This window comes from Lepisosteus oculatus, chromosome 5 (genome assembly GCF_040954835.1).
Source record: "Lepisosteus oculatus isolate fLepOcu1 chromosome 5, fLepOcu1.hap2, whole genome shotgun sequence".
In the NCBI taxonomy this organism is placed as follows: Eukaryota; Metazoa; Chordata; class Actinopteri; order Semionotiformes; family Lepisosteidae; genus Lepisosteus; species Lepisosteus oculatus.
The window spans coordinates 49,374,691-49,400,174 of record NC_090700.1 but is presented as its reverse complement, the minus strand read 5'-3'; the positions used below and the strand labels follow the sequence as shown (position 1 = coordinate 49,400,174).

The window sequence follows — 25,484 nt, the reverse complement described above, 5'->3', positions numbered from 1 at the left end:
TTCTTCCAGGATGTGTCCCTTTTGTGTCATCCGGACTGAAACAACCGACAATAATAATTGCTTCCGCAAGGAGGAAAGGAGGAGCAGGTAATATTATTTGCTTTCTTGTTAATTGGGCATGTGTAAATACTACAGCCATTTAAAGTATATATTCGAAGTGTTGCTGTTGTCATCTAGTTATTGTATTTGAGTGGTGTATTTAATTTAATGATAGTGGCTGGCTTAAGGCTCGATTGAAACCCGACGTAAATTCAGGGTATCTACTGTACATTTCCACACGAAGAGAGGAGAATTTCCGTAAATATAACTGTAGCAATAATATAAGATGTATAAGATTGTCCTGAGCATTTTAAATACGTTTCAAAGTAAAATGAATACATGACGACGACACGTATCAAATAATTAACGCAAGACTGTAGGGATATGATAGATTATCACTACGTACGTAGCGCTTTGTATTTTTTGTGTCTGTACGTGGCGTTTCATTATTTGCGATTTTATTATATACTGATATCTGGGTGTTGGCGCACTTTTAAACTGAGTGGTAGCCAGACCATATTGGAAGTCATCTGTTGGGCCATTTATTCACATCTTATCGTCTCAGAAACCAGTTGGTAAGATCTTTATTACGTTCCGCGTACATGTTCGCGTCAGATAATTTTACATGGAGGACAATGGGCACATTGTAAACTACAGCGTATTGGAGGACACATTAGCTATTAAAATAGCACAGTAAGCTAACTCTCACAGAGTCCTGCATAGAATGATCTCCATGGTGCAATGTTTATAATTTCTGTACATCACAATATAATAGTAGTAGATGCATTCATAATAGTAGTAGTTCAGGTGGGTAGCTGCGTCAGCATGCGTAGGCTGCAAAGGAACAAGTAATAGGTTTATTCCATGCTGAAAAAAAGAAGAAAGAGAACACAACGTTTCGGCCGTGGAGCCTTCTTCAGGTGTGTCAAGAAGGCACACACCTGAAGAAGGCTCCACGGCCGAAACGTTGTGTTCTCTTTCTTCTTTTTTTCAGCATGGAATAAACCTATTACTTGTTCCTTTGCTTCATAATAGTAGGACTATTGTTTAAAATTAAAATTAACCAGATGAATTTAAAGCAATTTTGTTAATTTCTAATTGACCAGTGAGTTTTCTTGATTTCCATCTATCCATCCATTTTCTAACCACTTTATCTAGTACAGGGTCGCTGGGGAACCGAAGCCTAACCCAGCAAGCAACGGGCACGAGGCAGGGTATATACTGGACGGGACACCAGTCCATCCCAGGACACACACAGACACATTCACTCACACCAGGGCCAGTTTTCCCAGTGGCCAATTAACCTGCCAGCATGTCTTTGGGCTGTGGTAGGAAACCAGAGCACCCTGAGCAAAACCCACAAAATGGGGAAACATACAAACTCCACACAGATACCAACCCAGAAACTGAAACCAGTGCCCCAGTGCTACAAGGCAGCAATCTAAACCCCTGTGTCACTGTGCTGCCCTGCTTCTGTGATTTGTTAAATTTGTTAAAATTACAAGGAGCATCTGTGCTGTCACATCTGTTCTTGTTTTGCTCTAAACTCAGGACTTCAGCAGAGAAATACCGGACTGAACCTAAACTGTGAACTAATAACTCAATGAACTGAACTCATTGAACTAATGGTCTATCGTTCTGAATCTGAGCGAAACCTACAACTTTAGAATGAGGATTCTGGCACAAGCAAGCACCACGTGTACTGCCAGGAACACAGCAGGGCACACAGAGACCCAGCTGCCTTTGTCATCTTGCTGTTGAGCACTGTGCAGTAGCTGCAAACGCACGCTGTAGGCTGTTCATATCACAGGTGTGAAATTTAACCTGGAAAACTGGACAGTTTTTCTGTTTTTTAATTGGAGCAACAGTATAGATTAATTCCTATATCAACATAGGACTTACAGTATCTGCACGTGTATGCCAGAATGCTCTTATTTAAATCCAGGATCTGTGCCTGCTGTGATCACCTCTCAAGACTTGGAACAACTCTCAGTAACCCTGCAGTGTGGGACAAGGCAGCACTGCAGGACTCAGCGGCCTGTGTGAGCCTATGGATTGCTTTTTCAGGGACAGCTTCGAGCTGCTGTGAGAACCACCCTGGCTACCCTCTGCCCTCATGGCTCTCAGCAGCAGGAGAGATGCCCCCCAGCCACCGGACTTCTCCTTCCTCAAGAGGCTGGCCAGGGACCAGCTCATCTACCTGCTGGAGCAGGTACAACATGGCTGTGTCCGGCTGTGAGCGTTTGTTACAGGACTGTGGTTCTGTACAGTATGATCTCATCATCTTTGTGATATGTTGAGTTCTACTGTTTCATTCATCCTCTCCATGCAAATTAATACCAGTGCTGCATGTAAAAGCTCCTGAATGCAAGTATGAACCTTAATGTAATTAAACGTAATTAATGATCTCCTATCCCTTCTCATCATCAGTTACCGGGAAAGAAGGACCTGTTCATTGAAGCGGACTTAATGAGCCCATTGGATCGCATTGCCAATGTCTCCACCCTCAAGGTCTCTTTTAACTCTGACCTCTTCAGTGTTGCACAGTGTTCTGTTGCCTTTAACCTCCAGAATCCAGCACTTCTGCACTTATTTAGGGATCACATATTTCCTGCATAGCGCCCTGCAGTGTCTGCATGCTTGGGTTTCTTTGGCTTTGATGGGGATTCTGATCAGGGGTTTAGTAGAAGTGAGGCAGGTTCACCTGCAGTCTCACTCAATTTTGCCTGTTTTCCAGCAACATGAAGTGGACAAGCTTTACAAACTGGAGAACAAACCCATCGTCAGCACGTGCAATCAGTGAGTATTTTCTGAACTCTCCAATAAAGCACCTAATATAGGTGACCTGTACATTTCACTTGGTTTAAATCTTTACCTTTTTGAATCACAGAAAAGAAATCCAGGGAGACTCTCACAATGTGCCACAAAAATCTAGAGGGATGTTGAAATGTCAGCTTGTGTGCTTTGTTTTATGTATGCTGTACATTTTACTGAAGTTTCCTAACTCGTGGAAAGGATAGTTACATGATGTTTAATCATAATGTTTGGTTGTGCTTTTACCCCTTTTTGTGAAATCATGTTTTTGCCATTTCTGGAACAAAGATTGCAGAATGTATTGCAGCATACAATGTAACAAACAAAATGTTGCTGTGCTTCCTGTAGGCTGTGCTTCCTGATTCGGCCAAGGATACAAACAGTGAAGTGGATTGCTGGTGAGTAGGGCCATCGGGGGAGAGATTCAGTGACGAAAAACAGATTGGGGATGGGAGGAGAAAGTTAGAGATCTCTGTAACTCTTGCTATGTCTTTGAAGAGGCAGCAATGAGATAAAGCAAAGTGCATTTACTTCAGGCAAAACTAATTTCAGGCATAGGCAGTCTATTCGTTGTGAATAGAAAATGACAAATTTGACATATTTTTGTGAGCATCTTTGCTTTTAAACCAGAATAGAAACATTTATCTCCACCTCCTTCTTTTCCAGAGATCGTGAACACAGACAAGGCAGCTGGAAGACTCAGGGGATACAAGATCATCTTCTGCCCACAGAAGGTGAGCTCTCCAGGCCTCATCTGGGGAGTACCTTCTGGTTCCTTTTTAGGAGCTTGAAGCACAGAAATTAATTATTGCACTTCAGATTGGCCAACTCAAATGAGCATAACACTTCCTTATTTATTTAGAACATATTGTAAATGTGGTAGAGAATAGAACAACCTATTTTGGTAAAAAAACATTCAAAGTGCTTTTCTTCTGTGCTGACTGAGAAGTTAATTGGCTGCAGACAGAGTGGCAGCATTACCCTCAAAAAGAAATCAGAAACAGTTATGTTTTTTTTACATTTGGTCCAGATGCATGAAATATATTCAAATGAATAAACATTGATTTCCTTTTGATTTTTTCCTTAAACGATTTTTGTGTTTAAGAGTTCAGACTAGTCAAAGAAAAAACTGTCCAGATTCAGTACTTCAGTAACTCAAGGTTTTTCCTTCACCTGGGGTCAAGACAGATGAGGTATTAAAAAGGGCTTTTGATTGGCTGGGTTTTAACTGTATGTTCTTATTTTTATGCTCAGTTTTATGCCTGTGAAATCGTTTTGGAAGAACAGGGAGTTTACGGAGGTGGGTATACAGGACACCTGTATAGTACGTCTTCATTCACAGTGAGACGCCTGACACATACTGCAACCCAGAGAGTTACATCATGATATGTGTGTTGTCTGATGTTTACATAAATAATTGCAGAGTATGTTTTTTTTAAAAAACATCTTAATGTATTGCAATGTATGTCTTCATTTACAGTTCTTGAAATGTCACTGAGTATTCACAATATTGATAGTTTCTCCCTTTATGTAATTATTAGCAATTGAGCATGCTAGTCATTCTAAATCAATTCTGTTGTAAATTCACCCAGAAGTTCCTGTGCTGTTCCTGCAGCAGTGGAGGTATCAGCCAGTCTGCGAGGAGGTCTTGGGAAAGGAGGAACGACACTTACTGTACCTGTCTACCCTTTCACTCCTGCAGATGTCAGCACTGACGAGTGGGCTTTCTACCTCCTGCCGCTGGATGATGACATCATCAGCCTGGAGCTTCCAGAGATCTTCAGAGACAATTTCCTGGTAAGCAGGCAAGACTGTCACAGTGTAACAGACAAAATTTCTTGCCTTTAAATATTCTCACCGTCAGAATACATTTTGCCACAGAATCTCCCGTCGATCTATGGAGGCTGTGGAATTTTGGCTGTTGAGGAATTTCTTCACCTCGTTAGAGATAAATCAGAGATGGCTTAGCCTGTTAAAGATGATTAAGTATGGACACTTAAACCTGTGATAATGAAAAGGCATGTCACTATAGAAACCGTGAGTGGACAGTGGATTATGGGTGTTATCGTGAAATCTCTTCAATGACTAATCTGAGCTGTTCCTGTTTTGACTTATCTAGGGTGTATAGCCACAGTTTAGTACGATTATGTTACTTTTTATAGTCTTAATTGTGCAGTTGAAAACACTAATACAACTGCATCGATCAACAGTGTTAAGACAACAATACCTTCTTTATACAGTGATATACTGCATAATTGCAGCTGTAGATCAAGTCAGTGTTGTATAGGACATATGTCATTTTGCCCTTGTTTCTTCCAGGAGGGGAACCAGCGTTGGATCACAACTGCAAGCAAATCCCTCCACCTCCTGAACTCTCTCTATGGCCCCTTCTTAAAGGTGTATGGGATTGGTCGTTCTGCCAAGGTAGGCTCCCAGCCATCACCGTTACAGTCTGACTACGCCAGCCAGTCCCACCAGTGTCCTGAGAATGGCCTGTGTCCCTCTGGGTTTTAGATGACGTATGATATGTGGAGGGATCTGGTGGAGGACGGGGAGCAGAAGACCCAGCAGCCTGAGATTGGGAATGTCTTCCTTATTGACCGAGGTATGGAGCCACTCCGGAAGAAAAAGACAGGGGAAAGGAACCCTGAAATACATCAGGGTGAAGTGCTGTAAGGAGGGGTGAACAAGATGAAGTTTCATTTAGTACTTCTGAAGTGATCACATCCTCTTTATTAATTGTAGAGCTAAATAAACTCCGTTTGTGCTTGTTAAAGCCTTGGCCTGAGCTGGGATTAGTTGGCCATGATCTTCTTGGCTTTCCATACAACAGGACTCCTGTGACCTGGATGAGTAAATGATTAAAATAGTAATTAAAAAAAAAAATTACAGTAAACACAGGAATCCTCCATCTTTGCATTTGCCATAATATACCGTACATGTCAATATAAGAAGGTTCTTTGTATCTCTCCAAAGTTTCTGTGCTCCATGTTTTGGTAGGTGTGAAAGTGGTCTCAATGGTATTTACATTGTTTTATGCTTGTTCAGCCACTGTCTCTGTTCCGTAGATGTGGATTTTGTGACCCCACTGTGCTCCCAGGTTGTTTATGAAGGACTAGTGGATGATACATTCAGGATCAAATGTGGTGAGTGCTGTCTTTGGCTTCCTTTACGCATACAGATTTTGTCCATCACTGGTATTCTCTTTGAAGCCTGACCTAAAACATATTATTGAATAATATGTGGAATTCTGCTATACATCAAAAGGAGATATTGTACAGCTGAACGTCATAAATATGCCATGCGTCATCTTACTGCTGGAAACACTCATAACTCCTAGTTCCTGTGGAGATAATTTCATTTAATTGTGAGCACAGTGTTTTCAAAGCAGTACAGTACAGGGATGTCAAAACAGCTTTGCGAATCCAAGAAATACAGTAGGTTTGTCACCTAGCCTTGTGCTTTGTTTCTTGACATGTGTTCCATATGGTTATTGCTCCAGAGCAATAATTATGTCCATGCTCTTTTGCCTGCAGGCAGTGTGGAGTTCAGTCCTGAGGTCAGCTCCTCTGACAAGAGTGTGAAGGTGATGCTGAATTCTCAGGATAAGGTGTGTAGAGAGACAGTGCTGTGCGAGTGGCTGCCACCTGCCGTATAGAGTTTGAACCCCTGCGTGCTGTGTTGCAGGTATTCAGTGAAATCAGGAATGAGCACTTTTCCAATGTCTTTGGGTTCCTGAGTCAAAAAGCCCGGAACCTGCAAACTGCATATGATGTGAGTACTCGCCTTTCAATGTCTGCCTGCTTTAAACACCGACATTTGGTTAGAAAAACTATCTCAGAAATCGCTAATATATTTAAAATACTCTTCTTATTTCTTTAATCTGTGGTTTCAGAAATTCTCAGTAGAAATGACAATGTAGTGCTGAAAGTGGTCTATGGATTTCCAGTCTTCTCCCCTTATGACCGAAACCTGCCCGGTCAATATCTTTCTGTTCTGTGTGCCTCAGTTGCTGGCTTTTCTCATAACTGACCCACCCTCTCTCTGCAGAAGCGGTGTGGGATGGATATTAAGCAGATGAAGAATTTTGTCTCTCAGGAGCTGAAGGGGTTAAAACAGGAGCACCGCCTTCTGAGTTTGCGTGAGTTTCTGTCCTGAGTCAGCTTTGCCCTCCCAGTCCTCCGAGTCAGACCCACTGCCTTCCCAGTCCCTCCTGTTTGAGCACTGGGGTGTAGTACTGTGGCACTCAGCACTCCGTGCTTAATTCTCAGGCTCCCTGTACTGTCCTGGCCTCGTCGTTTCAACAGTGTCCCGCTACAAACATAAAAATACAGCTGTTTTAAAGTAAATGCCTTATTTCTGAAGCCCAAATATTATTTAATTGTGGATGCAGAATATATTATCTCCCCTAGATATCGGTGCCAGTGAGTCCATCATGAAGAAGAAAACCAAACAGGACTTTCAGGAGCTCCTGAAGACAGAGCACTGTGAGTCCATGTTTCTCTTCGTGCAGTTCCCGAATGTCCTTTTCACCATCATTTGGGATTGGTTGATCTTTGTGCTTTATCAATTTAATATAAAATAAATTAATAGCTTCTGTCCTCTGCTTGATTCTGACACTTGTTTGCAAATTCAGCTTTGTCATGCAATGTACACAGTAACATGAGAGTTGTGTCATGCACTCTGAACTTTTCCATTCTTAACTACATAAGAACTCCTGTATACCAAGGCTAACATCAAGAGAAGGCAAGCTAGTGCATCTAGCTTGTTTGGTTTCTAGTTGCTAATTGATCAGAGAATCTCATCTAGCCATTTCTTGAAAGAAGATAGGGTATCAGCTTCAATTACATGGCTGGCAAGCAACAGCTCTTTATATAGAAAGTGCCTTCTGGTCTTGGTTTTTAATTTACTTACCCAAAATGTCTGCATGTGTGCTTTGGGAGATTCCTTTTAGCTCAGGAATGTACTGAGTTATTCTACTTCAGTCTAGCAGTATTTTTTATAGAATGTGATGTCCACAGTTTTACGCAATATTCTAAATTACTAGGGCATTGTGTTGTTAAACAAGACCTCTTTTGATTTGATTTCCTGCTACAGCTCTGCTGGAGGGGTTTGAAATCCGAGAGTGCATCACCTATATAGAGGAGCACATCAACAGGCAGGTGAGAATCTCAGAGGTGACATCAAGTTGTATAACCAAACATGAAAGTAATCTGTTAAAACAGTAAGGCTCATCAGAAAGCTACTTGCATGAGGCCGGTGTACAGTAGATGTTCTAACTGTGTGTTTGGGTATTTAATTTGATGGGGGAACAGTGTTCACAACTACCTAATCACTATCCCATTCCCATGATTTGCTATTCATTAAGTAAGTGACTGAGTTACCCCTTTGCTGCTGCTGCTGCCCTCAGGTCTCCATGATCGACAGCCTGCGACTCTTGTGCCTTCTCTCCCTCACCGAGAATGGTGAGTCTCATCCCCTGGGAGCTCTTTGCACTCCTGTGACTTGCGAGAGAGAAGCCTTTAGGCTTCATGAAAGCCAACTGGTTATCCATGATTCTGCCTGTTCTTTGTTTCCAGGTCTACTCCCCAAAGACTATCGATCTTTGAAAGCTCAATACCTGCAGGTAAGTTAAAATATATTTAAAAACTACTATGATAAAAGACTAAATGTTTGTTTTAAAACAGCTTACTGTCATTTTCCACTGACCTTGACTATGGAATGTCTTACGAAGTCACCAGAATGGTGATAGAGCATTTGGTGTTCTGTTACTGCTATTGAGAGTTTGTTTTGTCACGTGATTGTGCACAGAGATTCTTCCTGGTGCCAGTAACTGCTCAAGCCCCTCTTTCTCTCTGCCTCCAAGAGTTACGGCACAGAGCATCTCCTGACGTTTGCCAACCTGCGCCAGCTGGGCCTGCTGGTGGAGCAGAACCCTGGGGAGACTCTCACTGCCATGGAGAGCAAAGTGGGCAAACTGGTCAACGACAGGACCGCCGGTGAGACGCTAAGACAGGCGTGCAGACGAGGAAATCAGGAGCAATGCAGATAGGAGTCGGATGTAATAGCACTCACTGTGGGTGATGTTAACGCAGCTGAGAAAAGAGGGACTGTTAGGAGGATCATTTCTGGATTCACACAGACAAACAGCCACAGCAAAGGGTGCAGGTCATCAGAGACCTAGTGCGGTTTGTGCTCTCTAAAGTAAAGAGATCCCGGAAGTATTAAAAAGTAAGAATAAAGTCGTTAAAAAGAAGCATTTTGGGCTTTTGCATTTTTTTATTTTGCATGTTTGCTATGTCACTGCTTGGGTAGGTAACCTGAATGGGACAAATCCTAGGCTCAGACAGACTGCACACATTGCAGACAGGGCTTAAGGTAGGATTCATTCTGATGTTCTTTAACACAGATGCATTGTTTTCAGGAAAGCTGACTGATGCCTTCTCCTCCCTGGCAAAGAAAAGCAATTTCCGAGCACTGAGCAAGAAGCTGGCTCTGGTGAGTAGCGCTGCACTTCATCAAAACTGAGCACCGACGGCAGGTTGGCTGTGCTGCAACTGCACTTGTCTGTCTACAGGTGCCCAAGTCAGGCGAAGAGTATGACCTGCGTACCCCACGGGACATGGCCTACATCTTCAGCGGAGCCTACATCCCCCTCAGCTGCAAACTCATCGAGCAGGTGAGCCCCAACAACTGTCATGTACTTGACACATACGGTATATACCATTTTACATGTTCCAGTATTTTGCTTTCAAAAGTTTAGATTAATGCCAAGAATAAGTATTAGAAGGCTCTGGGGATTATTGTGTTACTTTGAAAGCCTGATTTAGCCAAGTGCCCATCCTAACTCCAGACATTATTCTGAACTGCAGGATAGATTAGTAATTCTAAAATGGAAGAGAGAATCTTTGTCAGCTCTGGCGCCAGTGTGTAATAGGAACTGGGCTTGCAGAGCCAGGGAAAGTTGGAGTCTTGCCATGCTTGGTTCCTATTCAATTTGCAGAGATATTCACCTCAGGAGACATTGTTCGATTGCAACAGCAGTGTTAAGAGGACAGAGTGAGTGAATCTGCAATTACACCCCCTCCCTACCTGTATAAAAGGTTCCCTTTAGCAAGTCTTTATGTACCTTAGGTTTTTCATGAGTCAGTAGTGACTCTTTCTTAGCAGCTACATAATCACATGTAGAGAATTACCTTTCATGAAATGTATAAATCACAATTTTTGCTAAATGGAAAAAAGAAACATGGTAACTCCCTACAAGACAAAATCAGCACCAAATGTAGCGTACACTTTGAAATTGTACTGTAAAGAACTGAAACACCGGGGGGAGAGAGAGATGAGGACTGAGGACACTGACGCTGAAGTGTGGATACTAGCAGTGACCACATTACGCTTGTGCCGTGTAGTTCGAAGGAAAGATCTCACTGCACTGCTTTCTCTTGACCCTTTCCAACACAAACTCTTGGCAACTAAAATAGCAAACTCATTAATGGATCTATGTAGCCTCTCCTGTGTAACCAGGCGAGGGGGTGTGAACAGTTACAGAATTGATCATTAGGGGGATTCGCAGCAGAAGCGAGATGTTCTAGCGTGTTGTTTAGCGTGAGTCCTGACCGTCTGGAATCCGCAGGTTCTGGAACGCGGCGGCTGGACTGGGCTGGAAGAAGTCACGCGGCTGCTCAATGGGAATGAGTTTGTGGCAACAGGTAAGGAGCATGATGAAGCCTGCAAACGAGAGGAAGTCGTCCATCTAGCTTGTGTGGCTTTTTCTAGGGAATTTAACTGAGGGTCCCACCCAGGACCTCATCTCGACGCTTCTTGAAAGAAGCGATGATATCAACTCCGATGAAACAGCTGGGTACTTGAATTCCTGGCTTACGTGACGCTGTGTTTAGAGAAGAGCCTGTTGTTTTCAGAAATATGTTTTGGTTTGTGTCCTCTGGTACTTGTGCAAGCAAGGAGGCTTGCAGTGTCATGGAAATCTGTAGTCACTGCTGACCTGCGTCATTCATGAACATAAGAACAGTTACAAATAAGGCCAACCTAGATGGGCATTTTGTTCTCTCATTTAATCTTAAAGTCCAAATTTCTGAGACCGGTTATTGAATCCTGGTAACCAAATAAAAAATTAACTGCCGTTATAGAAAAAAATTACCAATTTCGAATTAAGCACAAAATCGTGAACTTTGTGAAAGTACTGTAAGTCGCCGTGTTGTCACAAACCCACGAATTGTGCCGTGATGCGGCCCTTCTTGCTCACTAGTGACTATAATGACTAATGTAACATGATGTAAGAGCAAATAAGTACAGGTTGCGCAGCAGACATTTCACCGCAGAAATGTTCCAATGTGATGTGCACGTAGAGTTAACAGTATTTGTCCTCAAAGCCTGCTTGTTTACAATGTATTAAGACCGCAACACGTCACCGGAGTCTTGTTCTCTCGTTCTGATTACAGAATATGGTGCTGTGCCTACCTGGAAATTTCTTCAACTTGTGATGTTCATGGAGGTTTTACAAGTTACTGTGTACATTTCACTTTTAGTCTGGTTTGAAATGCACTCGTTAATGACGATTCTTTCTAACCCCGCAAAATAAAAATAGCATTGCCGTTCCACTTTAACTCCTATTAAGAAGATGTTGCCCAGATAAGATAAGATCACTTTATTAGCCATGTACAATTTCTTGCCTTAGGAATTTGTCTTTTCACATACCCCAGCTTTCTCTCCATGAGACACACAGACAGGGAGAGAAGCTTGGGGTCAGAGCACAGGGTCAGCCATTGTACAGCGCCCCTGGAGCAGCTGGGGTTAAGGGCCTTGCTCAGGGGCCCAACGGAGTTTAGGTTTTCTCACTGGATGTGGGAGCCCCAGAGAAACCTGCCCCCAGCAGACACCCCTGTGTGTGTTCTAGCAGGCAGCAGCGAGGAGGTGAAGCCGAGGAGTGACTCCCAGAACACCATCCTCGTCATGTTCCTGGGTGGCTGTACCTACTCAGAGATCTCAGCCCTGCGCTTCCTGGGGAAAGAGAGAGGTGAGGAAGTCGTTCTTGAAGGCTTCTAATAAGAACACAAATACAGTGTTAGTGATTGTTTAATTCTGTTTGTAGGGAATACAGATTCATATTCACAAGGATGGCTTTGTTTTTACTCCACTTTGTAGTGGAATTAAATGCAACAAAAGAAATGGTTAACTGCACAGATGGTGCTCAGAGTTAATGGGGGATAACCAGGGGTGCAAATAACCCAGATCATATAATGTATTCATAAAAAATCAAGCAACAGCCCTCCATACTAGACATAGCATTAATCTCTAGTTTTAGTGGAATCGTTACAATTCTCATCTCTTCTAATATCCATATTGCAATCATCTGCTTTCATTAACTGGGTGGTGCAAACCTGGGAGGGAATCTGTAAAAAAGCTATTTGAATACAGTAGCTTCATAGCCTTTCCAGGAAGTGACTGTCAAGCATGCTAGGGCAGGTACGTGTGTTAAATATCTGCTCCTCCACGCTGAGGTGTGCAATTGGGAAGATTCAAGTGCACATCAGGCACAGGAATAAATAAAAAAATATGGAATGGATTTGCCTGTAAGGTATAGCTACATTTCAAACTGCATTTCATGACTGTTTCATGATTTCATAGTCGTTCATTAAATACCTAAGCAGAGATAATGTACAGGCATAAAGCTCACCTGGCATGTGGCCCTTTCTACAGCTCCATAATAGTTCAGGTCCTTAACTCTTTTATTGATCCTGATGGTCAATTAAAAACATGAGGAGTTGGTTTTTGCACGGTTCTCAGACAGAGTGGTCCGGAAGGGCCTTAGGATGAGACTGAAGTCTTTGAGTACAGCACGCGTTTTCTGGTATGATTTCTTGTGACTAAATGTAACCTAAATTAAACCAGAAACTCAATTCAGTTTTATAGAACAAAAAAGTTTTTAAAAAAACTGTCCTTTAATTTTTTTTTAGGATACAGGTTCATCATCGTGACAACAGCCATCACTAACAGTGCCCGACTGCTGGAGGCGTTGTTGGATAGTTGAGAATGACTCATCTACAGCACTTCCATAAACGGACACCAGGGGCGCTACGACAACAGAACAGTGATTTCCACGAGAGAAAACTGGGAGCTCAGGCTGCAGATTAAGATTCCACAAGGCATTTCTCTGTAAAAAAACAATTTCTTCTTTGATTCTCTTGTTAATATATTGGTAGAATATATAACTATGATATTTAAGCATTTTTCATATCAGAGGAGAGAAGAAAAACTTAAATCTCTTAAAAAGATAAGATTAATACTCCTTGCCATCCATTTTTATCTTGTGTAATTAGATACTGATGTTAAATTTGTAGTTATGATGCAATGCTAGAGTCTTTAGGACCAAAGAGCAAGCAAATCTTATTTTCCATTCTACAAGACAGACTATCCATCTACCTCTCTTTTATTCCTGCTAAGGACTGAGGCAGCCCTGAGTCTGCCTGAGCACAAGACAGATCAAACCAGTCCATTTCAGGGCAACATGAAATCAAGTGAATTCCAGAAAAATAACTGCAGACCAGGTTTAATACACTTCATTTTTAACTGTCCTACATTTGAACAACATTGATATAAGCCAGTAAACAAGACACTGGTCACACAAGTTTCAGTATAAAAACAAGAAAACTACATTAACTGGCATGGTATTACTTTCTTATAATTGTCTGGATTTGTTTCCCTTCTCTCAAAAGACTGCAAGGAAACAAATCTAGCAGCTTCAGTGTGAAATTCATAGCAACAGATTTTTTTTTTTCCCCGACAAGCACTTTGTACAGTCAGTGCTGTGAATATGGCATATGTTTGATTCTCTACCTTCCATTTGTCCGTGGATAAGAGCATTAGAAAATTCTGCAGGGATGGCAGCCAACATGTAAGAATCACATCTGGGTGTGGTGCGGTGGCTCTGTGACCAAGGATCTGCGCCTGTGGCTGGAAGGTTGCCAGTTCGTATCCCACGGCCAGCAGGGGGAATCCTACTCCGTTGGGCCCCTGAGCAAGGCCCTTAACCCCAGCTGCTCCAGGGGCGCCGTATAAATGGATGACCCTGCGCTCTGACCCCAAGCTTCTCTGTGTGTCTCATGGAGAGCAAGTTGGGGTATGCAAAAGACAAATTTCCATATACAATAAATTGTATATGGCCAATTAAGTGATCTCTCTGTACGTGTGCAGGTGTTGCGTCTCCTGGCTTGGCAGCACGGCCATTGATGGAGCCTGTGCATGATGCAGCAGTGGATCAGATGCTGAGCTGCTCATATAAGGAACGATTGTCTTCTTCATGCACCTTACTAATGGAGGAGCAAACATGTCTGCACTGAATGCCCAGATATCCCTCAACAGCTGTAACCCCCCACAAGGAATGTGATCACATCAGAAAGAACAAGTGGTCACACTATGTTGCACTGAGATATTTCAGATGAGTTAATTTCACAAATATATGAAACATATCTCATCACTACATAAAAAGATGATTCTCGGTGGTCGTACTAAATTAAGACATTTCTACTGTAATTTTTCAAGGGGAAATTCTGTCATTGTTTCAGTATGACAGAAATAGACAAGTCCGCTCTCATTAACAGGGCATGTTGAAAAGAAATTGCTACCATCACCTAAACTGGTTCTAGGCCCTGGCTTAGGAATGTCTTTGTCACCAAGCTCCTGTTGAAAGACTGGTATAACGAACTTCTGATCATATTCTTTGGGTTTGAATCCTCCCTGTGCTTGGATTTCTGAAAATGGTGAAGCTGGATTTTAACAGAAGCGGAAGAGAATGTACACATGGGGTGTTGAGGACCAGATTTGAAGATGAATAAAGTTTTCAGTTGTAAATATTTTTGATTGCATCATTTATTTAACATTTTTGCCAAACTTTACAAAGTGGCTCTGGACACATTCAAAATACAAAGAACTTGAAATTCTCAATTTGATCGCAATCATCATATTTTCCTAATTATAAAGGTAAGGGCACGCCTGGTTCTTTTTAAAGTGTGCATTTACGTGACGTCATCAGGGAACTACTGCAACTACTATGGAACTTGTATTTTAGGATGAAAGATTTAAGGGTATTTTTACCATGTGGATTGTGATTGAATTACAAATTCAAATGAATAGATTAAACATAATTTTACCGTAAAATTATACAAGACGAAATGCTTCGTTCTACGATCTAGTAACGTTTTACACAACGAAAAAAGTAGTGCGGATTCGAGCTCTGTTCAGTTTTATTGAACTAGAAAATTCATTTTTTTTCACGTGTCCAGAGTTTCCGTTCATTACATGTGATTTAACTTAAAATGCAAAACATTTTCTCAACACACCAATTATTACATTTATGCAACATAATGTAAGAGATCGAAAAGGTGGTTTAAAAAAAGAAGCAAAAGCACAATTAGACGCAGAGAATGCACATGAACGCAAAAACAACTGAATCGTGTACTGTATACTTCCAACTACAAATATAATTTCGGTGTCTTTTTTAAGGCCACCACACCATTCCTTACCTAAACACCCAACCTGGAAACACGCCGGATATACGCAACCACGGCCAGAAATGCTCCTGTTGCTATGGTCCTGATGACGTCCCGCCTGTCCTAGCCAATGGAAAGAGACGACTGTTCAGTCGCAGCATTTGAATTGAAAGAGAAACGGTCAGAAATTTCCCGACGAAGCCTGCATGCAAAAGACTGCTGTGAAAAAAAGTATATCAAAAACATAGTAAATAGGAGAATCAAGGGGATCTTTGAGGAATACGAGGAGTCTCATCATGCGCAAAAGGTAAGTTATTAAATGTTTTTTTTTATTAAACATGTTTTTTTTGGTTAAGTTAACTTCCGAAATTAATCAGGTGGCATAAAGAAAATGTCAAATACTAGGCAGCCGAGTTTTGATCGTGTCTTTTTATATCCCTCTGTGCTTTGAAGGTCCAACCCCGCATTGCAGTTGTTTATTAGCGTCTCGAATCAAAACAAACATTTGGTTGAGATCCCTAAAAGGAAAATTAACCGCACTTCGTACGCATACGACCGCAGGCGTCCTCAGTCTACAATACTCGAAACAAAGTCGCTTTAAAAATACACGTCGCTTCGAGGCCAGCAGTGATTTCGTTTCAATGGCACCAATTCATGCTCATGAAGCGAACATTGATGTCCATCCCGCGACTGCTTCGGGAGTTCTTCTAGAATGTAATACTGAATTAAATGCATCATTCAATATTTCGTGTACCTAGATACGCGTTGAATGCTATGATCTCAAAAACACGCCATGTTATTACTAATTATTAATTTATTTGAAGTTTGTATTCAAAGCTACTAATACTTGCAGCCATTTCTACAGCTGGGTATGTGTAATTGGAACAGGCTTGATGCAGTGCCTTGCTCAGCGTTACAACAGCAATGTCTCGCCTGGAGTTTGAAGCCAGGGCCCTAATCAAACTACAGCCCCAATGTATAAAGCTATGGTAGCTAATTGAAGCCGATAATGCTACAAGTGCCAAAAAATGAACTGAAGAACCTAATCATCTTTTACATTTTCCTACTGCGTCACTAAGGGTGGAATTGCACCTGTTTTGTGGGTGTAACCTCAGAAAGCGATAATGGTGCTAGTGCTGGTATATTTATAGAAAGCAAATCTTTATACATAATCCTCCTTATGCAGTCCAGATACAATATTGTGAGGTATTGTTTTTTTAATTTAAATATTTACGACATCCATCTTATCGCTGCACAATACAATAATCTTACAATAATCGTGAGGTTGAAAGTTGAATGTGCAGGTGTTTGTCCTGTTAAAGATCTTATTGGTTCATAATGTTCTGCATAAACAGTACAAGGAATAAGGGCCCAAAGTCTTAAATTTTCTTTTTCTGTTTTAAGTGCAAAGTCTCTTCAAAAGTTTCTGCAAGGCAATAGAACTGTCGCTGAGCAGTAATCAATTCCAAAGACATTAGTTTTTAAAATTCAATCTGTTTGATCAAATGTTGCTTTGAAATAAACCACTACACATTCAGCTGGTGTCGCAGCAAACAAAGGTGGTTTAATCCACTCGTTTTTAAACAGAATCTTCTTATTTACATTTAAAATCTTTGAAGAGACTGGCACAACAGACTGGGTGTGTCTTACCCAGGGGAGATTAGAGCTTTAGTAGCTGTTACAAATAATTAACATTCCAATATGGTGGAGTAACTCTAAACCAAGTATGCTGAATACTCTCACAGTAGCTCTGAAACAAAATTCTGTTACAGGCTAGTCAAGTAAATGAGGGCACATTTTTTCAAACCTAGTTATTTCTAATAAACTGTAAGTCTAAAGCATAATGTTCATGTTGTTTTCTGAGACTGCAATATCAAAGTATTCGGAATAAAACAACAGGTCCTAGATGCAGAACAAGCACTTCATGACTACCAGATTTCCCTGAAGTTAAACTGGTTTAATGCAGCCAGTATGCCTTTTTTGATTGCTATAACCTTAATAATTGGGATATTAAATATTAAACACAAAGGGGTATGCAAGAGTGGGATCCCTGCTTTGTAAGTTTCATACTAGGGTTGTTCTTGGGTGAGCTTTGACCATTATCACGGAGCTGACGGTTGAATTCTTGCTTTGCCAGTGAGGTTCTGGCTGCAGAGTCTGTGGCATGTCTGAATAAAGCCCTTTGCCGACTGAAAGACATCTGGGAGGAGATTGGGATCCCAGAGGACCAGCGATTGCAGAGGACGGATGTGGTAAAAAAGCACATTAAAGTGAGTACTTTGAGGCTTTAAACTATATCTGCTTGCCTAAGTGCCACGCATGTGGATAAGTGAGATAGTAGTCGCAGAACCAATAAGAGATCATTTCCACAGGGGCTGTTGGACATGATGATTGCAGAAGAAGAGAACCTCAAGGAACGGCTGCTGAAGAGTATTGAAATGTGCCGCAAAGAGCTGGATGTGCTGTGCAGGGAGCTTCACCTGACATCGTTTGAGGTAACTGCAAAAAAATCCAGTTATTGCAAGCGTCGGATACTGGTACGAGTGATGAAGGAAACCAAAGTGAAGTGTTTTGTGCCATACGTCCTGTTTCTGTCAGATACATTTTGGAAGTTTAGTTTAGAAGTTTGTTGTGTGGTGTAGGTTACTTAATCACTTATACAATCAAAAAAAGCTCAAATTTTTGTTTTGGGTAACCAGGGAGTGGGGGAACTTGCATTAGCTTAACAGTTGCAGCAGTTTTGGCCCGAGTCCTGGCCTGTTATTCGCATGCCTGTCTTTCCAGTCGTTAAAGAAGCTCTTGTTAACAGGAAGAAGAAGGCAGCACAGTGCTGCAGCTGGAAAAGGATATTCGCACGCGGCTGGAGGTGATGTTAAAACAGAAGAATCAGAGAATGCAGGAGCTAAAGGCACTGAAAGAGCAGGACCAGGACCTGTGTGACATTCTGTGCAGCGATTCCTACTGCATCGACAGCGACGCCGTGCCCACCCTGGAGCAGCTAGACCACTTCCGCCATCACATTGCCAACCTCGTGGCAGAAAAGGTCTGTTAGTCTTAATCTCTCCCTTAATTCATTCCTACACTTCCTGTCATTGTGTAATAATAGTATAGCAGTTGTGTCTCAAAAAATGCTACTGATGTGTTATAGAGATAATGATCTTTGCAGACTGTCATGGATGCACTTGTATTGTAATGTCACCTCTATTACAGAAGTGAAGATATTGTCAAATCTCTTAATTGTGAAACATCTTTGTGTCCCTTATATTAAGGAGCGGAGACGCAGCGAGTTTGTTGGCATCAAAAGGCAAATTATCTTGTGCATGGAGGAGCTGGATCATTTGCCAGACACCAGTTTTGAAAGGGATGTGGTGTGTGAGGATGAGGAGGCTTTTTGTCTGTCTACCGAGAATATTGCCAGCCTTAAATTGCTCCTAACGCAGGTAAGGACTCGCAGGGTAATTGTTATCATGGCTTTTCTTCTGGTAGCAGGTGTCATGACACCCAGGCTAAACTGATTCCTGTTTTATGCTTTCCAGCTGCAAGAGCGCAAGGCTCAGAATGAAGCTGTGTGTGCCGCCTACCGCAGCCAGATCCAGGAGCTGTGGGACAGGCTGCAGGTTCCACAGGAGGAAAGAGATGTTTTCTCTGAGCATATGCTTTCATCCAGGAAGAGAAACATGGAAGCAGTATGTATCTGAAACAAAATGATGTTTAAAATTGTCGTACCCATAATCTGCAGTTCCTTTTTCTAAAAGTGGAATTGATAAAAGTTGTAAAAGTGTCAAAGCACTTCAGAAGTATTGCTTGTTGTTTTTTTTTTTCTTGGAGTGTTTATAAATACTGCTGTTCATCCAGACTGAGCCAACAATTGTCAGATGTAAAGGAACAATAATAGGTTTATTCCATGCTGAAAAGAGAAGATAGAAAACACAAGGTCTCGGCTGTAGAGCCTTCAGGTGTGAGAAAGATAGGGCAGTCAGCAAAGATAATATAGCGTGGGAAAACACAAGCCAGGAGAGAGGAGGAGGCAGGTGTAGGGGGGAGGCAGAGTGGCCAATCAAGAGGTGCGAGATTGAGAGGTAAGGAGAGCCTACAAGTGAACAGAGAGAATTAGAAGAAAACAAGTCTGTCGTTGAGAGGAGGGGGAAGGTGTGAACCAAGTTTCAGGATCATTTTTGTTTCTGATGTCTTTCAGCTATAGGAGTTAAGAAACTCTACTTTGAGAACGCAGCCAGTTTGGCTTGTGTTTTCCCATGCTACATTATCTTTGCTGACTGCACTATCTTTCTTACACCCTAAGAAGGCTCCGCAGCCAAAATGTTTCCTTTCTTCTGTTTTCAGCCTGGAATAAACCTATTACTTGTTCCTTTGCAGCCTACGCATGCTGACGCAGCTGCCCACCTGAACTTGTTGTTGGATGTAGTTCAACATCTGGAAAACATCACGCTCGCGAAGACAGGCTTGAGCACTTCACACCATGTTGGTGTAATCTTTTCAAAACTTGTTTTGTATTCCAACAGTTACAAACAGAAGCAGAGCGCCTACAAGAGCTAAAACTACAGAATATTAAAAATGTTATAGAAGCTATCCGAGTGGAGCTGGCCTCATACTGGGACAAATGTTTTTTCAGTACCGAGCAGCGCGGAGCCTTTGCTCCATATTCTGATGGTAAGTTAGTATTCCAATCACTGTATGTCACATTACATAAAATGGGGACAGAGGTGCTTTTCTAGGGAAATTCCTGGAGTGGAAATCACATGAATCCTATGTTTCTTTGTCAGATGATTACACAGAGGACCTGCTGAGCCTGCATGATGCTGAGATACTGCGTGTCAAACAACACTATGAGGATCACAAAGAACTCTTTGAGGGGGTGGACAAATGGCAAGAAACATGGAGTCTCTACTTGGAGCTTGAGGTAAAAACAGATAAAAAGAACAAAACATATTAGATGAACTTTTGCTTTTCCTCGGTTTTGATCTCGTTGAATAAAAGCTGCACGCATAGCCATTAACGCATGGCATCATTAACAACAGAGCACTGTTCCTGATTTTTTTTTGTTCCTTTTGTTTTCTACTTTGGTTAGAAAAAAGCAACCGATCCCTCTCGGTTTACAAACAGGGGAGGGAACCTTCTAAAAGAAGAGAAACAGAGAGCTGATCTGCAGAAAAGCCTGCCCAAGGTAGTAAACCACACTGAATTTAGTGAATACAGACTGGAGTGTAATGTCACAGTTTACCTAGCCTCAGTGAAAACATTATGCCTCTTGTAGAGTTAAATCTTTATGCAAGATTAGTCCTTCCTGGTGTTGCCACCTTTGGAGTCTTTTTTTTGAAGAACTACAATATATAAACAGGGTACAATGACTTTGAGTGCACCAGTATAAAACAAATAATTGATTTATCTTAGTTTCCTTTGATAAAGATGTGTGAATTTACCACACAGAACTGGGGCAAAATGCTTTAAAGGCTGTGCCAGTTCTTGAAGTCATACAGGGCTTGTTTGGTTGTAAAAGCGGATTGGTCAGGTTGAGGCAGTGGAGGCGATGGGTGTAGCACTGTGCTGATGGCATGGCGTTTGTGTGGCCCAGCTGGAGAGGAAGCTGAAGACGCAGATTGATGTCTGGGAGCAGGAACAGGGCAGAGAGTTCCTGGTCAACGGCCAGAAGTTCCTGCAGTACGTGGAGGAGCAGTGGGAGCTCTACCGCCTGGAGAAGGAGAGGGAGAAACAGGATCGGGTAAGAAAAGGCAACATGTCCTCATCTGGGAGCTACACTTACTGTTAAACCACTCCAGTCCACCAACTTCAACTTCACCAGCTTCAGTGTTCACGATGGAAATTGTTAATTGAATCCACACTGAAAGCCTAAGGCATGGGTCAATCACATTACAGATGTAATCAAATTGAAAAGTGAGTAACCATGGAGAGTTTTCTGAGTACTGATAGTTGTTTTGTTCTAATAATGAACTTATTCATGGTAAAATAAGTTCCGTATTTTCTGTTAAGTAGATTTTCCGTACATTAAAACCACATCCCCAAATGTGATGTGAGGTACCTAAGAGGATTTTCTATTGCTTGTTTTCTTCACAGCAATTGAAAAAAAGTAAGCAGACAGAGGAAGATATGCTTTACGGTACTATTCCTAGAACACCATCGAAACGGAGGCTTCTTGGGACAAATACGCCTGGAAAAACACGAAAGGTGAGAAGAATTCTTAATCATAGGTCTGGACATTGTAGAGGTCCTCATATCCTGCTTGAAGTATTTCATTAGATATATGGCCATTAGAAGTATTGTTGTAGAAATGCTTCTGAGTATATTGAATAAATAAATATATACCTATATAAACAGGTAAATAAGCCAATAAAATGTTCATCAGCCCCAAAAGGAAGGAGACTGTCAGTATTTGTTAGTGAATGTCTTCCTAGCATGCATATCTGTCACTGGACATTTTTTTTCTTAGCAAAATAAAATATAACACTTCCCATCTTTGCTGTTCAAAGCCTGTGTTAACTTCCTAGCCATAGAATCTCCTGCCACTAACGTTCCCTGCTTTCTCCCCAGTTCAATGCAACCTCTATCTCTAGTGGCACCTCCAACAGTACCATGCGGTCTGCCTGCGGAGGGACGCTCTGCTACTCCCCAGTCTCCCGCCCCCCTCTGTCAGGAGGCAAGGTCAGTGCACAGCTGGTAATGATGGCGCAGTGCAGCTGGGTGGGCAGGCAGTGCCTGCATTTGCACATGTTGCAGCTCCTCTGTAGTTGATTTTAAGGTTCAATCCCAAGTGTTTTTACTTCATTCAATTCCTTTACAGCAGGGCCACTTGGCTCGAACTCCAGGACACGGCAAGCCTCCCCGCACGGGCCTGCTGGAGCGCAATAAGGAGAATATCTGTCACCTGAATGGAACAGCTCTGAGTGGTGCGTTGAGGACGGCAGCTAGTCCACAGCGTAACTTCAGCATTAACTCTGTTGCCAGCACCTATTCCGAGTTTGCGGTAATTTCAATTTTATGAAAACATCTACCAATCTCTTAAGCAACACACAGTCAAGCTAAAGAGAGACAATGAAGAGGGATCGTTGTTCCAGATCTGTCCAGCATCAAGTGCTTGCTCCTTCGTGAGTAAAGCTTAGGACTTGACAGTAAGCCCTCTCATCACTCTACTGTGATGGCAAGATATGCAATAAAACCCTTCTATCTTCCAGAATTGTCTTTTCTAATTGGCTGTAGATTACTTGGCTCTCTCAGCTAGATGCCTAATTCTTTCTTCTGTTTGTAGAAGGAATTTGTCAACATTGATTCCATCGCCCTTCTATTAAGGTCTGTATGAACAAAAATTTGAACCAAAATTCCTCATCATTTTCCAGCCTGTTTTTTGCATGTTCCCCCATTAACTTCACTAGAGAATGCTCACGAAGCTTCCGGTAACTATGACAAACTTGTTTTCTGAACTACAGAGTTCTTCTGTTTGATGCCTTTGAGTGTATATTACTTAACAAAATTGGGGGACAGATTCTCTCTTCAATATAGGAAGCTAGGCTGTGTGTTGCTGTGAATTTTCTATATTTTTTTCCCCGTTTGCTGAATATAGTTGATCACACTTTATATCTCTCCCTCTTGCTTATGTTCTCACTATATTACTGCTCTGCTTTTACTATTTAACATCTTATAGATTTCCTTCTGGTTGTGTGTGGAGACAAATTATGGTGCTAAAATATACCACATAAGTTTTAAGGTCTTAGTTTTATTTACCAACTATTTAAAATGGTTTTGTTATATCAGTATGCTTTAAGTGATTAGACTACCCAATTGCAAACACGTTCACTGCAATAGTTTGCTTTACTAACCGATTTCCACCTTTATTCCTATATTTACTCTTCACTTATTCAAGATAGGTAAAACCCATCATATATAAACTGGCACCTAACTTGATCAGCAAACTAGAATGCCTTAAGTGTCGGGATTGGTAGATGGTTCAAATGCAGAAATAACCTAAAAGGAATGACTTAAGTGATAGTTTTTATCACTTTAATTTGCTTTGTAATTTTAGAAACATCAGTTCAGTCTTCTCAAAGCTATGATTTATATATTTAAAGTTGCGACTGTTATATAAAAGGAAAATTTGTACTTTTCTCTCAGCTTTTCCTGTTAAGAATAAGGGAAAATGATTAAAGCCTGATACTATATTGGTGTTTAAGTAGGATTTGATTGTAGCAGAGCAGTTTCCCTGTGGTTTTGTCCCAACAGAATTAGATAAGATCACTTTATTAGCCATATACAGTTTCTTGCATTAGGAATTTGTCTTTTCGCATACGCCAGCTTGCTCTCCATAAGACACACAGCCGAGAGACGCGTGGGGTCAGAGCACAGGGTCAGCCATTTTTACAGCCCCCCTGGAGCAGTTGGGGTTAAGGGCCTTGCTTAGGGGCCCAACGGAGTAGGATTCCTCTGCCAGCAGTGGGATTCTATCCTTAGTTTGTGCTGAATTAAAATATTTTGATATACTGTCTTGTGGCTATGGAAGTTAACAGTTACATGAAACCAAATTAAAATTATATAACTCATGACATTTAATTTAGGCAGGACATTAATAGATTAAAGAAAAATGTCTGATTTTTCTTTACTTTTGGTTAAACCAATATGTAACTCTAGGTGGTAGGAATTACTCTATTAGCAAATCTTATAGTGATTTCTGGATTATCAAAGCGCGGATGTTTTGTGTATGATCTTATTCTTGTTTTGTTTTTTTGTATCTACAGCGAGAACTCTCAAAAGCATCAAAATCTAACTACAAGACCGGAATCTTAAACTCCACCATCACTCATAATTGTATTTGACTGGGAGATGAGTTACAAGGCAGTCCTGTACCTGCTTGGGCAAATGTATGAAGTTGTATGTAAATATGATTGATCACTGTCATTTTACTCAATTGTAAATTTCAATGAAGGTAAAGGTGTGAAGAATACAGCAGCATAACCAGCAAAAACTAAACTCTGCATGCAAAACAAGTTACCTTATATAAACATTTATCTATACTGTAACACTATTTCAAGGCTTTTTGACACTAACAGAAGCATGCCTGTTGAAACAATTCCTCTTTTTAAACAAAAAAAAAAAGATGGGTTTGATGGTTTTTAAGCTCTGTAAACTCTATTTGCTCCGTAACTGCATTTTTGAGCTGGTTACGTCTGTTTTTCACATTCTTGGTTATTCATTAGTAAAATGTGGAGATTTTAAGCGAACATCCTTTATGTATATACAATTTTCCAATGTTAATCATGAGCGTTTTGCACATTTCTGGCACTATTTATTTATTTGTAATTTTATACTGTACCTTTCCCTTTTGTTTAAAGCTTGGTCTTGATTAAACAACATATTGCTTATTAGGGGATACAGTAAAGACTATGAACAGTCCAACCACAGCATAAGCTTTATACTGTTATATACACAGTGGCTGTAGCGAAAAGGATTTACTGCAGAATCTGAGGTTAAGTGTTCAGATTGTTCATTTGTCTGGAGTAATAGCAGCATCAAAATATGCTCTTTCTATATTTCATGTGCTTTGCTGATGGCAGCACAATATTCATCAGACCTGAAACTTATGCTTTAAAGTAGTACTGGAATATGGGTTTATGCAGATCCAATCAGAAGAAAGTGTTATTTCCCAACAGAGTAACAAGGGTATTGAATATATTTAGAAATGTTTTAGGGAAATATTATTGTAAATGTCTAATTCTGTCTTAGTCACATTGTATATAAGAAATAAATACAATGTTTCTTCTGTCTTGAGTTAATTTATTTGAGTAGAATACAGCACCCCTGCAGTAAAGACATGAGAAGGTTTTTTTCATTATATTCCAGTTGATGTCACTTTAACTAATAATTTCTTCTTAAAATATGGCTGAACAAATTTCAGAACTTTGTTATACAGCTGAGGAATAGGAACATCATTGATGCAATGAAAATCCCTCATCAAAAGAATGCACTTAAAATTGATCAGTTTGCTACATATCAGTCAAATGTACAGAGTCTCAGGAAATAATACAATGCATTATAGTTCCTGTAAATTCTTTTTTCCACTGCAATTACAACATTTTCAAATGCATTGTGATTGATATCAGAATC

The 25,484-nt window shown here is 41.0% G+C and overlaps 2 protein-coding genes and 1 long non-coding RNA gene across 10 annotated transcripts; 2 read left to right on the top strand and 1 right to left on the bottom strand.

Moving 5' to 3' along the window:
• The first annotated feature begins 1 nt into the window (after nt 1).
• On the top strand, nt 2-14,721 carry vps33b (VPS33B late endosome and lysosome associated). Of its 3 annotated transcripts, none has more exons than XM_006628768.3 (24): nt 2-87; nt 2,107-2,251; nt 2,470-2,550; nt 2,777-2,838; nt 3,202-3,251; nt 3,520-3,587; nt 4,108-4,153; nt 4,556-4,650; nt 5,173-5,277; nt 5,368-5,458; nt 5,922-5,999; nt 6,390-6,463; nt 6,541-6,627; nt 6,904-6,994; nt 7,266-7,340; nt 7,951-8,015; nt 8,264-8,318; nt 8,433-8,479; nt 8,720-8,852; nt 9,278-9,351; nt 9,431-9,532; nt 10,487-10,562; nt 11,771-11,887; nt 12,828-14,721. In XM_006628768.3, exons 2-24 carry the CDS (start codon nt 2,156-2,158, stop codon nt 12,899-12,901), a joined length of 1,842 nt encoding a protein of 613 aa, XP_006628831.1. In that variant the 5' UTR covers nt 2-87; nt 2,107-2,155; the 3' UTR covers nt 12,902-14,721. The 3 variants fall into 3 exon arrangements, with proteins under 3 accessions (XP_006628831.1, XP_015198768.1, XP_015198769.1); XM_015343282.2 differs by having other exon boundaries at nt 11,768-11,887; XM_015343283.2 differs by lacking the exon at nt 2-87 and adding an exon at nt 157-614 and having other exon boundaries at nt 11,768-11,887.
• LOC107076908 (uncharacterized) lies at nt 11,504-15,477 on the bottom strand. Its single transcript, XR_011189713.1, has 3 exons — nt 15,393-15,477; nt 12,548-12,748; nt 11,504-11,912 (listed from the first exon to the last, which is right to left on the bottom strand). It is a non-coding gene; the product is annotated as an uncharacterized lncRNA (long non-coding RNA).
• Nucleotides 15,418-25,142, top strand: prc1b (protein regulator of cytokinesis 1b). Of its 6 annotated transcripts, none has more exons than XM_015343285.2 (15): nt 15,418-15,666; nt 17,497-17,629; nt 17,732-17,854; nt 18,169-18,402; nt 18,629-18,799; nt 18,896-19,045; nt 19,880-20,027; nt 20,141-20,277; nt 20,446-20,541; nt 20,950-21,096; nt 21,450-21,560; nt 21,924-22,034; nt 22,177-22,356; nt 22,639-22,679; nt 24,119-25,142. In XM_015343285.2, the coding sequence occupies exons 1-15, from the start codon at nt 15,656-15,658 to the stop codon at nt 24,165-24,167; spliced, it is 1,842 nt and encodes a 613-aa protein (XP_015198771.1). In that variant the 5' UTR covers nt 15,418-15,655; the 3' UTR covers nt 24,168-25,142. The 6 variants fall into 6 exon arrangements, with proteins under 6 accessions (XP_015198771.1, XP_015198770.1, XP_015198772.1 ...); XM_015343284.2 differs by having other exon boundaries at nt 15,419-15,666; nt 22,174-22,356; XM_015343288.2 differs by having other exon boundaries at nt 15,420-15,666; nt 22,174-22,279; nt 24,119-24,204.
• The last annotated feature ends 342 nt before the right edge of the window (nt 25,143-25,484 follow it).